Here is a 17568-nt window from a genome sequence, read left to right on the forward strand (position 1 = left end):
AGCAACAAGACGAGGGGAAATGGCTTTAAACTGGAAGATGGTTGATTTAGATTAGATATTAGGAAGAAATTCTTTACTGTGAGGGTAGTGAGACACTGGAACAGGTTGCCCGGTGAGGTTGTGGATGCCCTCTCCCTGTAGGCATTCAAGGCCAGGCTGGATGGGGCTTTGAGAACTTGGTTTAGTGGCAGGTGTCCCTGCCTATAGCAGGAGGTTGGAACTAGATGATCTTAAAGATCCATTCCAACTCAAACAATTTTATGATTCTATACTATGATTCTGTGATTGTTATACGGTCTGCCTAATGTGAGTCAGCATCTGCTAACTGCTTAGCTAGCATCCAGATCTCCAGAATAAGATACAATTGTGTTGTGACCCATAGGTCACAGGAGTTACTTTCATGAACTCAGTGCAACTGTGAGTGGAGTTGAAAAAAAAAAATTCAGAGCAATTTAATTCAGCTGCGTCTGAACAACCTTTGATTGCAGTGCAGAAGTACTGCTGAGCGTGTGCCTTGGAAAAGCCTGAATTCAGCACAAGTAATTAACAACATCAAGATGTTGGTATTGCATACGAAAGGGACATAAAAATTCCATTTTAAATTCTTTAACTTCTGTGTGCACTTGTCTGAGCTTCTAGTGCTGACAACTAAGTCTGAGTTGCCTGGCCAGAATCAAGTGGTCTTGTCTGGTTGCTACTGATAACCAGACAAAAATGTGTGCTTTTAAGTGATGAGCCCTTTTGTTGATAATTCCATGGAAAACAAACTATTCAAATGGGCATTTTGTTATTAATAACAAGCTTCTCACAAACGTTAAAAATCAATTTATTTATTATCTTAAATGATTTGCATAGTAGCAAAAAATCAGACAAGTTTTAACTTTTAGAAATGCGTCAGTAGGAATGATCTCTGTTTGTTAGACTTGGTGCCACCTTAGACATAATAGAAAGAGAAATGATAACAAATGATCCAATGTTAAGTCTTGGAGACCCATTCTTGGAGCTACGAAGAGTGGCTAATTCTTTTAGACTGTGAGATGCTTAAATAGTTGTGGAGCAGAGACGTGATCCAAAACACAGCCATACCAGTTCTTCAGCTCTCGGCTGTACAGATGATGTGCTTTCTCTCTAATGCCTGTGAAACTGGAAAAGCAAAAGCAACATTTCTGTGAGACACAATTCTTCAAGTTGATATGGCCTGTGTAAAACCCATTGGAGAGAATGTTATCTCCAAACATGAAGCAGATAGAACAGAAATGCTACTTGGCTTAACACTACATGCTACACAGATAATTAGCAATTCTTTACAATAAAAATAGTATTTTTTTTCTTGAAGCTAAATGCTTCATTTAAAATACTGAAATTCTGCAGATGGTGGAAAGGAAATGTTTTGTGGCTTTGTAAAAAATATACACCAACAGCACCTCTTAGTATTGAATTGTTGACCCCACGTGGCATAACTGCAAAGCAATCTTTGGGAATACAACATTACAGCTTCTCTTATGCTGATTAAGAAGCTGAAGTTTTAGCTGTAGGAAGGGTAAGGATATACTTACTATGTTTCTGGTGCTGTACTGACATCTCTGCACATCATAGAGTGAGATGGTCAATTCTGATAGAGAAATGTTGATGAACAGGACATCTCAAGGAGATTCCTGCAGAAAGAAAGTATGCTTAAGTTGGATTAGGAATAGAGAGATATTTTAGCTGCTCTGTAGCGTAGCAACATGTTACTGTTGGGTAGAGGGATGAAGAAGCTAGTATGTGATGAACAAATATGTGTGGAATAGAGAGCTAGATGGAGCACAGTTCTAATCTGCATAAATCTAGAGAACCGTGGCATACAGCAAACGACCTGAAGGAAAAGCTTTTAAAGGAATTGAGTACTTGCAAGTTGATAGTATAACTCAAGGACTATGCAAAATAACTTCAAGCTAAAGGAATTTTGACAATACAACTTTGACTGATGATTTGCTTAGTATTCTAATTGGAAGATAATGAGCATATATATTAGGAATTTGTTTTGGAAAGCTACAATTCAAATTTGTTAATTTGTGTAATTATGAAGTCTGACAGTTATAGTTGTTGGTAACCATCATTCTAATACAGTAATTCTCAATATAAATTTTGTCATCATGGACTAACTAGTTTAGTACTTTCTGCTGTATAGAGTATAGATAGGTTCATTCAGAGTTCAAGTGTTTTTCTTATTCTGGAACTGTTTTCACAGCAGTTAAAGTAAACCTAACTTTCATCCCTTCCTCAAGCAGGAGCCCTCAAGGACTGAAAAGGAGCTGCATACCTTGAGAAAAGATGAAGATACCTTGAGTAAAGATTAAGCTGACTGTACTGAGACCAGTGGATCATCACACAAATTCAGTGTCTGAGTTTCAACACTGTCATTCTTGCTTAGACTCTTTGAACGGTCATAATCGTGCATATTAATGTTGTATCTATGGCTGTGAACAGAGAACAACAAGAATGTTTATTACAAATTGGAAATTATCTTTTCTTAAATTCCTCATGACTCAGAAGTATTTGCCTTGACTTTTGGAGGTGTTGCTATTGTAATAGTGAAATCATATTTTTGATATAAAAATGCTGAAAGAATGGATGGCTGTACTGCAGAACATGTCATTAAAAATCATTTGGATGTGGTGCTCAGGGACATGATTTAGCGGTGGGTTGTTAGAGTTAGGGTAGTATGGTTAGGCTGTGGTTGGACTTGATGATCTTGAAGGTCTTTTCCAACCTGAGCAATTCTATGATTCTATGATCTGATGAGAGATAACGTATCAGGATCCCTACTAGTCCATTTGTTCTGAGCTAAGTGGGCAGATTTCATCTTGCTCCATCAAGAGAGATAAGCAAGCTTCAGTAAAGTATTTGTGACAGCTCTGTATCTAAAAAAAATGGCGAAAGTCTGGGGACTTAAGTTGCAAATAAAAACATGTGAGATGCTATAGAATGTTCATGTGAATATGTAGCTTTTTTTGCAGCTAGCTAATTATCAGAGATGAATTTATTGAAAGCGCTTTTCTGTTGACTTTGAAATACAAATGAATAGATGCATCTTCCCTTTCTGTGGAAGGGAAATGCCTTGCAGAATGATGAAGACAGGAATTGCATCCCCCATGCTCCCAGTATTGTCCATTCCAGGACTCATGACCTCTGTTTTGATTGCTGGCAAATTTCTTAGAAACATTTCAAAGAAATAGTGTCATAGTCTCAGATAGTACTGCCACATTACAGAATTTTGGTGTAGAAGCTTCTAGTAGCTGCATAGATACCACACAGTAAGTCAGAATCAGGTGCTTCGTTGTTTCAGTATTTTTTTTCTCCTTTAATTGTTTCAGTATTATTTTTTTCCTCCTCTGGAGAGGTTTACTACGCAGGTAACAAGGTGACCCACTGACATGTAAATTAATGTGTGAATGACCTTGAGTCCTGAATGGGTTGAACAGATTAGCTGATCACAGTTGTGGAAAGGTAAGTCAGAACACAAATCAAACTTGTTATAAAACCATATATTTGATGGCTGACATGCTTTCACTTTCAGTGTTGCTATTTGAATTTACTGTTCTGGTAGTGCTAGTTACCCATTAGTGTGAGCATAACTGCTTGTACTAAAATTAGACATAATTTCAGGCCTTTTAGAGCAAACAAGGAAACCTCTTTCTTGGAGGTCAACAGGAATGTCGACTACATTTTTATTCTGATGTATTCATAATGATTTGGAGGAACTGTTAATTTGCTCAGTGTGAACTGATGCCAGTGGGAGGACCCTTGAAGTTCTCGGTGGAATATCTGCTGTACAGCGTATTAGAACTGTTAAGAGTCAGGTTTCTTCCCCTTGAACAGGGGACTGCAGTTTGATAGAACTCTGAAACAATGCATAGGCAACTGAGAAGGAGGTCAAACGTTAAGCCGTATTATAATTTAGGTCTCACAGGATTTTGATGGTCTTCAAGTCAATTTATGTCTTGACTAATATTTCTCTACCTATATGTGGAGAAGTATGACCACATGTAGTTTAGTCATTTTATTAAAAAGGAAGTGGTAGTAATTCTAAGCAATAACAAGATTCCATATGTAATTGGAGATAATAAAGAGCCTAAACTTCATGACCGCACTAAATAAAGTGCTCTTTAAATTTTTGAGGTATATACAGGGGTTGCTCTGAAAGTAATGCCTCCTATTTATTTCCATGGAAGCTACAACAGTTACATAGAGCGCAATAGCACTATTTGATAGAGCAAATTCTTAGCCCCAAAACGTTATCTTTCAATATAGTCACCACCATTAGCTATGCATTTTCACCAGTGATTAGTAAGAGCCTACATACCACACTTGTATGAGGGCTGCTCTGAAGGTAATGTCTCCTATTTTATTATGTTGGCCCATGATGTCAGAGGCAGATACTGATGGTCTGACAGTACAGGTTGAACCTTCCCACCAGTATTCCATTACATTTTGTTGCTGTGTGACAGATGGCAGCAGAGGGGCAGTCTGACAAAATGGTGTCTAATGTAGAAATGCATTTAAAGCAAAGTTATTTCATTGAATTCCTCCATGCAGAAAAAATGGTGTACACTGAGTTTCATCAACACTTCCTGAACATTAATGGAGACCAAACAGTGGATGTAAGCACAGTGAAATGGTGGGTGGTGCATTGCAGCAGAGGTGACAGCAACAGTGGATCACCTTTGCTGGTGCTGATTTTTACGGGAGCAGCATTCAGGCATTAATCACTGGTGAAAATGCATAGCTAATGGTGGCGACTATACTGAAAAATAGTGTTTTGTAGCTGAGAATTTGCTAGATCAAGGGTGTTATTGTGCTCTTTATATCTGTTGTAGCTTCCAAGGAAATAAATAGGAGACATCTGGAGTGACCTTGTTTGCTGCAGATTTTTCCAACTACAACTAACGTCTTGCTTAATCTCCTTTTTTTACATAGACTCCTAAGAACTTCTGTAGTGATTGAGAAAAAAAACTAATACATGTTGTAAGAAAAAGAAAATAGGTGCCATTGCATTTATATTGGAAAGATATTCAGTGGTAGCTTGAAAAGTCTTCAGGATTGAATTGTTAATTGATAGATGTTACTTTCAAGAAGTGTAATCCTCTTCTACATTCTCTTCTAAAACGAGAAGTGAAGGACTTGGATCCTCTTCCTTAAAAGAGAGCTTGGATTTGGCTATACATTTTGTGCTGGAGGCCTGCAATTCCACTTCAGATATGTGGGAATGAGAGAAGAACCTCAGAGCTGTTTTTTCCCTGAGGAAACCGTACGGGGAAGAGTAAAAAGAAATAAGCAACTTCTCATGAAATGCTGAACAATTAGCAAACTATATGTGATAACTGATCTATCCATATAAATGTGAAGAACATGCAAAATTTGGGCTGAATTCTAGTCTTCTGTTGAATGCATGCTTAACTGCTGCTCATAAGAAATCTGGACAAGCTAGGCAGGCTGTGAAACTTCATCTTGAAGTTTTGTGTTGAAAGTGATCCTTTTTCATGCTTTCTTACAACTGGAATGGTTGGGCTTCATCTTGCTCTTTCCTTGCCCTAACCCTGGTGGCTGTGTAATGACATAGTAAATGTGATCCTGGAGTCAGATTAGAAGATGAAGAAAATTTGCAAGAAAAGGCAAGAGTTATTTAAAAAGTGAACAGTTCTTGTCCAGTTCTGTAAGATGTGTTGTGCTGCTGAGCATCTGAATGAGCATTGTAGTGGTGTAAATAAGTATTAAGGGAGGGCAGCACTTTCTTCATGGGATTGGCAAGCTGGTAGTTATTCTGAGAGTAGTGTGAAACGTTACTTATTTTCATGAAAAAAAATTGTAAACAGATGGATCATGTGCTGAGAATTATGAAAATACAGTGCCATATCTTGATTTCATGGAATCATAGAATCATTAAGGTTGGAAAAGATCTCCAAGACCATTTAGTCCAACTGTCCACCTACCACGAATATTTCTCCACTAAACCACATCTCTTAGTACAATATCTAAACTTTTCTTGAGCACCTCCAGGGATAGTGATTCAGCCACCTCCCTGGGCAGCTTACTCCAACACTTCACCACTCTTTCAGAGAAGAATTTTTTCCTAATATCCAACCTGAACTTACCCTGCTGCAACTTGAGGCCATTCCCTCTCATCCTTTCTCTAGTTACCTGAGAGAAGAAGCCGATCCTCTCCTCACTACAACCTCCTTTCAGGCATTTGTAGAGAGCTATAAGGTCACCCCTGAGCCTCCTACTCTCCAGGCTAAACATTTCCAGTTCCCTCTGCTGCTTCCCGTGTTACTTGTGCTCCAGACCCCTTACCAGCTTCATCGCCCTTCTCTGGACACGCCCCAGGGCCTCAATGTCTTTCTTGAAGCAAGGTGCGCAAAACTGAACACAGTACTCGAGGTGCGGCCTCACCGGAGCTGGGTACAGGGGGATTATCACCTCCATGCTCCTGCTGACAACACTATTTCTTATACAAGCCAGGATGCCACTGGCCTTCTTGGCTACATGGGCATGAGTTTGAGGCTTTTTCTAGCCCTATTGTCATTTTGGTGAAAAAGACCAGTGTTTGTCGTTTGCTATCAGTAGAATCCTTTTCTGCGATTTCTATTTTTCATGTCTATTATTTATGGGACATTGTGTAACTCTTCTATTGCAGAAGCTGTTTATATTGATGAAGTGTGAACATGTCTCCGAATTTTATCTAAATCTGTTTTGTTCTAGTCTTCATTGAAAATGATATTTTCTGGAGCTAGAGGTCACTGGAAAGCAGTAGATCAGTCTGACTGCCAGACTTGTTCAAGCACAGGGTGTGGAACTGGCAACAAAATCTATTGTGCAATACTGTGGTTGCTCAAACTCTTTAATCTGTCATATTTCTATTTGCTAGGCAGTTTAAATTGTTCTTTCCTTGAGACGTAGGTGACCATTGATAGTCCTGTTCCAAATTCTGTACTTATTGCTGTAAAACAAGTGTGTGCTAATACCATTAGAAACCACTAGAATGCCTTAAGTTTTATTTTCTTGGACAAGCAAGATTTCACCTTGAAGATGGCCTAACATTTATCTCAGTGCTAGGACTTGTACAGGATATTCTTAAACACACAGACTCCAGCCTTCTATGAGAAGAATATGCATTAATCTATGCTAGACTAGACATTCGAAAGCCTACTATCCTTTTATGCCTCTGTTTCATGACTTGTCATTTTTTCAGGATAACAAATAGCTATAATAACTTCACTGCATCATTTCATGCAGTGATGGCATTGTATTCTTAAATATTTGAATGTAGTCAGCCTTTCAGTTTCAGCTGTTTTGGACTAGGCTCTCACTGAATGATTGTTGTGACAGTAGCACTTGGGTTTGGGGTACTTGAAGTACTGAAAATTTTACTTGCTGTCAGTCTAGGCTTCTGAATCTTAAATGTAAGGGGTGCTGCTCCAGTTTCTTACTTAGGCTTTAGAAGGAAAATGAATAGACTAAAAGAGTAAAAATAATGGTGACTTACTGTAAGAAACTTGCCTTTTTTTTCTCCTGTATTTAAATGTGCTGGAGATAATTTATCAAAGCTAAACTGTTTCAAACTGGAGCTTCACCTTGTAGAATAAAGTGGAGAAAATTGCGCAATCATAGACCTTGAAGTTCACCCAGTTCCAACCCCGTGCCATGTGCAGGGCTGCCACCCACCAGATCAGACTGCCCAGGGCCCCATCCAACCTGGCCTTCAAAAAAAAAAAAAAAAAACACCTGTCCAAACCCAAACCAGCTCTTGCACTCAGAACTCAAGGTTATTTTCTTTTCTATCTAGTGAGCAGTGAGTATTCATCGCTTCCTTTTTTGGAACAGCTGAACAAAGCTAGAACTGGAAAGAAAACAAAGAGGAAAATACAACCTTAATCCTGACTGGACAGTTTGAGGCCTCGTTTTCCATTCATGTGCTCTTATGTACCTGTAACGGAGCCCTTATCTAGGATGATAATTAACTTGTCTATCTTAGCCTGTTGTTTACAAAGGTAGAAATAGACTTTATTTTAGTAATGACCAGAGATGATCAATTAATATGTGAAATCAGGATCAAGGTTGTTCTGTTGATGTTTATCTGCACTGCATTTTCATCAGCTACTTTAAGACAGTGTTGTTCAGTCATGAAAGGCTGTATAATTCTTTGTGGTAGTTCCTTGAATAACTTAGTTTCATCTAAGGCTTTGTTATTCTTACAGTTTTTCCCTTTTCCACCCAAGTGCTTTGAACAGCAGGGTTGCCTGGAAAGATCCACTGGTGATCTCTTGTTGGTGTAAGGACTTGCCCTTCATTTTATTCCTGTCTTCTTTCTACCATTTAATCAAGTTCCTTCCCTGAAGGATCGTTTCCCTTATGCTTTTCTTAAAATCATTTGACAGTAGATCTTTCTGACAGCTTTTTGCAAATCCAGGTCATTTAGATCAATCTTCTTTACATGAATGCTTATTAACCCCTTCAATGAAACTCGCCAGATTGTTATAGATGTTTCTCCCTTTTACAGAAACCTTGTTCATATTTCCTTGGGAAATAAAATCAATTGCCTGGCACCTAATTCTCTTCTTTATTATAATGCCTGTTATTTTACCTAGTCAGATTTTCTCATTCAGCTTTGCAAGACTGAACATGTGCAGTTTATAAGTCTTTTGATACTGATGCAGATTACGTATCACTTTAGTGTGGGAGGTTGTCGTTTTTGCTTTTACTGTCATTTATCTGTGCTGGCTTACTTCTTCAGGTGTTTCTGGTAGCAGCTGTGCAGTTGCTCTGCATTTCTTGCACAGTGTTTGCATGTTGTCTACAAGCATTTTATTCTTTTGACCGCTTGTCTTTACCATTTTATTTTTAGTGTTTCCTCCTTTTCAAGTAGTGTGATGATATTTTCCTATTGTACATGAAGACCCCTGAAGTTCCCTGCTGATATTGCTTCCTGCCACAGGGGTGCCAGTGATCACTACTAGCAACATCCTATATGATGTCTATTTATTTATGACTATTGAAACTCACTCCATTGGCCTCTAATTGACTTTCTGTTTGAACGTGAGCTCTTTTACACTGAGGTAGGCTTTGTCATCCTTCCTGTATTGTAAACACCTTGATTTATGTGGTTCAGTGTTCCAATAAATGTTCTTTATATTAAACTACTATTGCTCTTATAGAATGTCTCAACTCAAAGATTGGATTCCAGTTCATCTAGCTTTGTTTTATAGAACTTCTTACGCTTAGGTAGAAGCTGCCGTTCCACCTGTTGAAAGGGACAATACCTCTTCCTGCTTCTTGCTATGGCATCCACTTTGACAGGTGGCAGCCTCTGCTCTGTCACTTCCTTTGAGGATGCAGGGCTCCTGGCATTTTATCAAAGTGGTATATTGATTGAAAACACATACTCTTCAATGGCTACTAGCTTTTCCTCAGGTTGGTTTTAAAAACTCCCCTCTGGTCTTTTTCAAGGGTCAGAGATTCCTAAACTTGTTTCTTTCACAGCCACTCAATTTCATCCGTGTCTCCAGCTTCCAAAGAATCTGGACCTTGTTTCTCTCTCAGTCTTAAATTACATATTGAGGATTTATCCTTCCCATTAGACAGTGCTACCTGAAGTAGCAAGAAATTTGAGCAGTGTTAGGGGCGCTTGAAGAACATGATGGGCACAATGTCCAAGTAACTGATAGTGGAAAAGGGCAAAGAGCATGAGAGATTCTGTAGCTCCTCAAAATGGAAAATGTATTACTTGCATGGTTACTTAAACTGAAATTTGTCTGTCCCTCAGAATGCTGTTATTCTATGAAATACCTCCACTTTAATGGTTGCCAATCTGATATTGTTTGAATTAGTAATTATTTGATAGGACCCAAACATCCTATCTATTCATGTAAACAGAAGGTTAATTAATTTATTTTGAGTATTGATACATATCTGTGTATTTATATGTTCAGTATTTTTTGCTGCATTTTAGATTGAATTTTATTTTCTTAGCAGTGCAGGAAGTAGGCAAACAGAGCCTGGAGAACTAATGTCTTGTATAAAGTAAAAAAGGGAATTACACTTGGACTTCCTACATGATAGTTAAATTCTTGAAGTAGCACCATCAATCACTGTAAAAAGCCTGTTCAGTAGCAAGGTGACATTATTTACCTTAGTCATATCTTTTAGGTCATCAAACCAGTAGGTTGAAGGGATATTCTAACTCAGGAGAAATTGTATTTTTCAGCAGTGATAGACTGAATATGTTGAAGCTTTGGTTTTGCTCAACAAAGCTGTTTAAAAATGCTTTTCTCAACTGAAGGTATTGAAACTTCCATTTGTTTGACTTTTAATGAAGCTTAAGTACATCAAGAAAGCCTACCTTGAGCTTAGATTGCTTTTATTGCGGTTATATTAAAATACTACAGCAGAGAATGATATACTTTTCTTTAAGTTCCTCCACTTTTATTCCATGTAGATAATAATCTATGATTTATAAGTGATCATCTCCATGAAAGACAAGTCTGTGTTTCAGTTTTCAAATATTACCATGGCTCTGTTTCATGGTCTTTGAAAAACAGCATAAAAGTAATGCGCACTGTAGGCTTTCAACCACGAGATGGCAGCTAATTACCCATAATGAAAGAAAGCTTGCTGCTGGAGCTCCGCATTATAATACCATCAAAAAAATCTTGGCACAGTGAAATGAACTTTCATAATTTATCAGCGAATATGAGAACTTAATATTCTGGAAGGCACATAATGGCACATGGAGCACCAAAACTATGACTGCCAACAGCCAAAGAAGATTTCCTTGTGTCATATCCTGTTCGACCAACCTGATTATTTTCTATGACAAAATTGCTGGCTATATGGACAAAAGGAAGGCAGTAGTTGTTCTTTGCCTTGACTCTAGCAAGGTGTTTGCTGTGGTATCTCATAGCATCCTTAGAGTCAAACTGGCGATATAAGCACTAATTTTCTGATAATTTAGGTTGAAAATTGGCTGGCATGCACACTCCAGGAGGTACCAAGCCAAGCTGATGGACAGTTACTAGTGGACTCTCAGGGATGATACTGAGGCTAATATTGTTTAGTACCTTTAAAAGTTAATTTAATGATGGGACAGAGCACACTATGAGTCTGTTGATGATACCAACCAGGAGGAGAGTCTGATGTACTGAAGACCACGGCTGCTGGACAGGCTTGAGAAGTGGGCTGACAGAAACCTCAAGAAATTCAATATAAGCAAATGCTAGGTTTTACAGTTAGGATCTTGTATGACAGTACATGTCAGTGGCCAACTTGCTGGGGATCAGATTTACAGAGAAGGACTCACACTGAACCAATAATGCACCCTTGCAGCAAAGGTGCCACAGGCTGGGGTGAAACAGGTTGACAGAACAAGTTTGGCAGTGTGTCATGACCAGGATACTGGAGTACATGATTTGGAGAGACTGGAGAACTGGATTTGTTCTGCACTAGGAAGAAAGGAGTAAGTGAGATTGTATTGCAGTCTACAGCCCATTAAAGGCAGAGTACAGACACAGCTGGACTTTTAATGAAGGTGCAAGGTAATAGGAGTCAAGAAGATACAAGCTGGAATACAGGAAATTCCAGTTAGATATATGAGAGTGGTCTTTATGTTGGACAATCAAATACTGTTAGAGCGATTGTAAAATCTCCATCCTTGGGTGTATTCAAAACTCAACTCTATACATCTCTCTGCTGCCCCCCTCTAATTGTACTCACTTTGAGTAGGAGACTGGACTATATGGCTCACAGATATCCTAATGTTTTTGTGGTTCTATGAGTTAGTTGCTATGACCTTGCATCATTCTGCTATTCTTAGACTCTTCTTTGAGTGATGTTTTTCTTGAGAAAACTTCTCTTCTTGCAAGTTCAGATTGTTGAGCTGAGTTTTTACATTAGAAATTACATACATCACATACAAAATAAAATAATTCCTCAGTATTCTGAAATATATTCAGGAATTGACTCATTGTGTAATATTTAATAATACTTTTAATTTTCAGAGAGACTCTAAAGAGTTTAGAGAATGAATGTTTACATTAAATGCAATTCTTTTAGGTCCTTCTCCTTCAAATACATGTTTGTATGTATCAGTATATGAAATCTGATTTGACTGTAGTAGATGAGGAAAATTGCACGGAAAATCAGGTAATGCAAGGAAAATGGCTTTTATTCATGAGGATGTTATCAATAAGGAGGCTATCAAGTGATTGTGAATGTGATTCGTATTGATATAAGTAGAGGCAAAAATATTTAGGAGCATTCTAAGCCTGAAATAGCTGTTATTGTTCCTAGTATTGGACGATTATCTTGTTTTTCTTGGAATTTTCAAGACATCAGATTTGGATTCTGTCACTGAAGTAGAAAAATTAAAGCTATTTTGATAAGAAAAAACCCAACATTCACTGCTGAAGAAAAATTGTTTCATTAAGCAACCACTGTACAACTGAAAAATAACTGAGACTGAATGTGCTTGTATAAAAAATAAGAATAAAAACTTGGTAGTTTAGTAGTCTGTAGGTAATAACTATTTGAAAGCTGCTTGACTGCTGTTGCTATATATTTAAACAATCGCCTGTGACAAGGAAACAAAGATGTCTGTTGACATGAGGATTACTTAAGAAGGCTAAACACAAATCAGATATTGACTTTTGCAAATGGTTATGTTGCCCTTGAGCATGATGAATTGTATTGAGTAGTGTTTATATATAAACAATATCACCTTAACAACACTGTGGTTGGTAGCAGTGATTTTCAACTGCAGATCTGTAGGCAGTAAATTCTCTAGTTTCTCAATTCAGTCTTCAAGTAAATTGAATGTATGTTAGAACTGAATTAAGGAGAAAAAAAACCATACAGAGCTAAGCTTAGTAATTGTTAACTTTTAAGGTCTTTACTGTATTTTCTACGTCTTTTTCGGTGTTCCTACAGACCAGGAATCAAACAAATATGAACAAAAGGCTTGGGGGAGAGTGCAAAATGATGAATGAAGAATCTTATATTGTAGTTTAAGGCTTATGTTGAAAATAGATGTTTATATCTAATAGTACAATGTTTAGAGCTGGAAGAAAGCAACTTTGGAAGCAGAGCATTGGCAGAGTTATAAAGGTAAGGAAAATAGAACTCTGGGTTAGGTCCAGACTAGTAATCATGCAGCTTGAATAAATACTTGAATTGGGGGTGAAGGGTCTGTTTTAATGCCTGTTTTAAAATAGTATAACTGAATGGTACTCATTTCACAAAACACTCTAATTATACTTTGTTTTTGAAAGCAAAATATAGCATTTGGGATGGGTATATGTCAGAGGTAGGGGTTGTTTTTGTTTATATAGTCTTGTAAATGGATCAACCAGTCTAATAAATTACTTGGTAGGATATCAACCAAGGCTTAGTTGCACAACTTGTTTTGAAGGGAAAGCTTGTGCTCAGAGGTATTTATACGTGGATTGCTCCAAAAGTAATGCCTGCTATTTATTTCCTTGGAAACTACACCAGATACAAAGAGCACAATAATAGTATTTGATAGAGCAAATTCTCAGCTGCAAAACATACTATTTTTCAACATAGTCACCATCATTAGCTATGCATTTTCATCAGCCATGAACAGGAACCTGCATGCCTTACTCATAAAAATCTGCACCAGCAGAACTGTTGGTGTTGCCACTGCTGAAACTCACCACCCACCACCTCACTGTGCTCACGTCCACTGTTTGGTCTCCATAAATGTTCACCAAGCATCAATGAATGTCAATGGTGCCAATTTTTATGCATGGAGGAATTCAATGACACAACTTTGCTCCATCTGCACTTCCATGTCAGATGCCATTCTGTCGGGCTGACCCTCTGCTGCCATCTGTCACATGGCAACAAAATGTAATGGAATATTAGTGGGAAGGTTCAATCTACTACCATACCATCAATATCCGCCTCTGACGTTGTGGACCAACATCATAAAATAGTAGGTATTAATTTCAGAACAGCCTTTGTACATTTAGTACTGGTACCTAAATCTTGTCCAGATTGTTTCAGTGGTCTGGTAGTGGTATAAATTCACAAATGTTTTAGTACAATATAGTACAATAAACAGTTTCTTGCTGCATCTGACAACAAAACAAGTGTGAGCTCTGCAACCAAGGAGATCTGATGTTTAGCTTAACTCTTCTTGTCCTTGTAAAAAGGGAATAGAATTTTGAATGCTCATGCATAGTGTTTAGAAACAATAATAGTAAAGTATAGAAGTCATTAAGACCCCTATACTTTATCTTACAAGCTGGTTATTTGGACAAATTCTTCTTGTGTTAATATAATGTTTTAACAAATGTTGGAAGCTCTACCTGATATTTGCCATTTAAGAGCCAGATGAGGTGACTGCTTTGATTCTATAGGGTGCATGTTTTTTGGAGAAGAGAAAATGAGAAGTTGTATCCTTGCTGAAAACTCAGAGTACTCAGAAACTGTAAGAAAATTGTTTGCAGTTCACTTCTTGTACAATGAAATCCATGAGCAGTATAAACCATTTTAACATGTTAAAGGAGATACAGAGGATTATAATGTTGGTTAAATACATTTCAGATAAGATAGTAAATTGATAATAGAACTCTCTTATGTTTTGACTCTTTTCCTATTGAACTTTCTGCTAAGATTCATATATTTTTCACCCATAAGATCAGAAGAATCTTATCAGAATAAGATTTGTGTCAGAATTGGTCTAAGTTCAGTAATGCACAATATTTTGACAACCAAATACATCACTTGCTTTATAAACCATGTTCAGGAACAAGTTTTAACTTGTGCAGATGTGGCTAGCATACTAAATAACATTCTTACTAACTATTTGGTGTGTCTGCACACACATTGGTAACTGCACTCTGTAAGGAGTGTTTGGCTCGAGTTAATATCATAGATTCATAGAATATTTTTTTCCTTAGGCTGTTGCTTCAAAAGATCTGACTTCCGTTTTTTTTGTTATTTTCTGCTTAAATATATATGTGTATATATTCTCATGGTAGTTAGAAAACAATTAAAAAAAATTTAACTTGTTCCTCATTTGTTGCTTCAGATTGGTGGTGTAATATGTTTATGGGTTTAGACAAGTGTCAAAATGGACTTAAGAATCTCCTCTTTATTCTGCTTGAGGAGCAGGTGCCTTCTGAAACCTGTTTCCTGTGCTGAAGTTTTGGTACCTAGGTATAAGAAATTTAAGAGCTTGTGTAAAGTAGAATCACTGAATCATCAAACTTGGAAAAGACCACTAAGATCATCTAGTCCAGCCATCAGCCCATCACCACTGTGCCCACTAACCCATGTCCCTCAGTGCCACATCTACGCATTTCTTGAAAATCTCTAGTTTAAAGCAAGTTACTAATTATAGCTAGACTAATGATCCAAGGGACTTTTCAGTTAGTTTTTTTAACTACAGGTTTGCTGAACACAGTCTGTGTAATATGGATTTTCTTACCTTCTTAGGTAAGGGGGAGGAGATGGAGGAGAGACAAGACCCAACAAATGAAAAGTGGCTGTGTTGCTGTTCTGTAAATGAAGAACTGAGGTTAAGCTGTACTATATAAAAACATGGGCAATCCTTCAAGATATCTGAGTGAGAAAGGATTACTCTCTTGGGAATGGAAATCTGGGTTCCCCTAGGCCACTAAACATTACGAATAGGCTTTGCTGTATGACCTTGATCAGAACAGCTAGCTGATACTCTTCAGAGTTTGCTTCTAAGTGTTACTATGCATACCAACAATTCCTCACTTACATATACAAACAGTAGCTTATGTGTGTGAGCAGTGAGAAGCTTCAAACCTTGCTCTTTCAGTGTTCTCTTAGAGGATGTTTATTTGAATTATGTAAACTTGCTTATTTGTTAGAGTACACTTTAGCAGAGGAAGAGAAAATGTTTTTAGAAATAGCAGGTCATCAAGATATGGAAGCATGACAGCTTCCATATCTTTATCCAGCATGACTGTGCGTGTTCTTGAATTGTATTGTAGAGACTAGCAGGGATAAAATGAGTGTAACTAACCTTAATTAGAGAGATATCCACCAGAACAATGCAAATGCCTTACAGAAGTGACACATGATGAACGCAACTGAATGTCTTAGTCTCTTGAGAACTGTAGTTTTACTATCTTGTTAATAATTGCTTGTGTTCTCTAGGGACAGTTAATTGATCTTTAAGAGATTTATGATATATTAACAAATGCTTAGACATCAAATATTGCTTAATTCTATGTGACCTAGTTAGAAGATATGCTATAGGACTTGAGAGACTGCAATTATAGGATTGGATTAGAAGGCATTAAAAGAACTGAAATTAACATCAAGACATGATTGCCTAGTTTGAGAAGATACTTGTGATTTCAGCCAATATAAACAGCAGCTGGCAGGAGGAGCAGAGGCTGTGAGCATATGAAAGGTTATGTGTATGGGTGAAGTATATGAGGGAACTGACAACCTGTGTAAGAAGAATTCCTTTTGCTGCAATGTATCTAGAACTCTGTGCTGGAAACAGCAGAGTACAAAAAATTAATCTGACTGTAGTCTGAGCAAAATAAAAAAAGGCTTTTGGTGAATTAAATAGAAATTATCTAATTGGCTTAGTGCTTATATTTTTCCATGTGAAAGATGCATTGCCAGTTGTGCTGAAGCTGTTGAAATAGCAAAGCTCTTGTGTCAGTAGATTCAGCCAAAAAATGGTTGCTTTTTGTATCTAATTAGCAGAAAATTTTCATCCCTTCTCTGAAATGTAGGCAAGGCCTACATTTAAAACACAGCTAAAACAGCATAAAATATGTATACAAATTAATCTACTATGCATTCTTCAGTCATATCTGTGTGAGAAATGCTATTTGTATATTTGTCTTTAACCTGGAAAACATTTCCAGTACATTCAGCATTTATGCAGATATCCTAGCAATTATGAGTTTACCAAACATCTGAAAATTCCTTCAGGAAGTATCAAAGAAATTTACATAATGGTATAAAGTGTATTATGCAGGTCCTATTAGCTCTGCAGAAGCTTATAGATAAATCACTCATGCATACTTCGTATAGTTACTAGATTTTTTGCAATCACCAAGGAAATAAAGATTGAATTTAATACCAATGAAACATAATTCTAAATTTCTTTTGAAAATGAAATTATATTAAATCTTGTAATCCTCATGCACAATAGTAGCAGTAACTACTCCAGAAGGCTATTTTGTCTACAATATAATGAGGTGTCTTACATATGGGAATTCAGTTTAATTAGGAGAGTAGGCATACTGTTTGAAGTATGGTATAATAGCAGTAGTTAAGCACATTTATAAACACTTGAGTACCTTGAGGCTTGTTGCTTGTTCTACTTCTCATTATATTAAAGAGATAATGCATGAAATCTTAGCTTCCTCCAGCAGCATTTGTCTTTGTTGGTAAACACTTACGATATCTTCCACAAGAAACAAATAAGGGTTACAATCCCGTGTTGATTTGATGGTGCTATGTGAATAGACTGAAAAGCAAAAACTAATAGCTTGAAGCGTGTTGAAGATGACT

At 37.2% G+C, this 17568-nt stretch overlaps 1 protein-coding gene and 1 long non-coding RNA gene across 9 annotated transcripts in view; one reads left to right on the forward strand and one right to left on the reverse strand.

Moving 5' to 3' along the window:
- The window catches only part of DNAH5 (dynein axonemal heavy chain 5), a 132874-nt gene that overhangs the window by 3712 nt on the left and 111594 nt on the right, over nt 1–17568 (forward strand). Inside the window, exons 1-2 of one of the 8 annotated variants that reach the window (XM_021386854.1) lie at nt 12741–12848; nt 12961–13137. The exons of 5 other annotated variants lie outside the window; for them this stretch is intronic. In XM_021386854.1, the coding sequence (XP_021242529.1) occupies nt 13060–13137 (78 nt within the window). In that variant the 5' untranslated portion in view covers nt 12741–12848; nt 12961–13059. Of the gene's footprint in view, nt 1–12740; nt 13138–13832; nt 13988–17568 lie in introns of those variants that run through there. 2 more of the 8 variants (XM_021386853.1, XM_021386855.1) reach the window with 2 other exon arrangements.
- Nucleotides 1029–17529, reverse strand: LOC110393699. The gene is made up of 4 exons (XR_002435127.1): nt 15488–17529; nt 2303–2459; nt 1557–1655; nt 1029–1143 (listed from the first exon to the last, which is right to left on the reverse strand). It is a non-coding gene; the product is annotated as an uncharacterized LOC110393699 (long non-coding RNA).

The sequence above is a fragment of the Numida meleagris genome, chromosome 2, assembly GCF_002078875.1.
Source record: "Numida meleagris isolate 19003 breed g44 Domestic line chromosome 2, NumMel1.0, whole genome shotgun sequence".
Lineage (NCBI taxonomy): Eukaryota > Metazoa > Chordata > Aves > Galliformes > Numididae > Numida > Numida meleagris.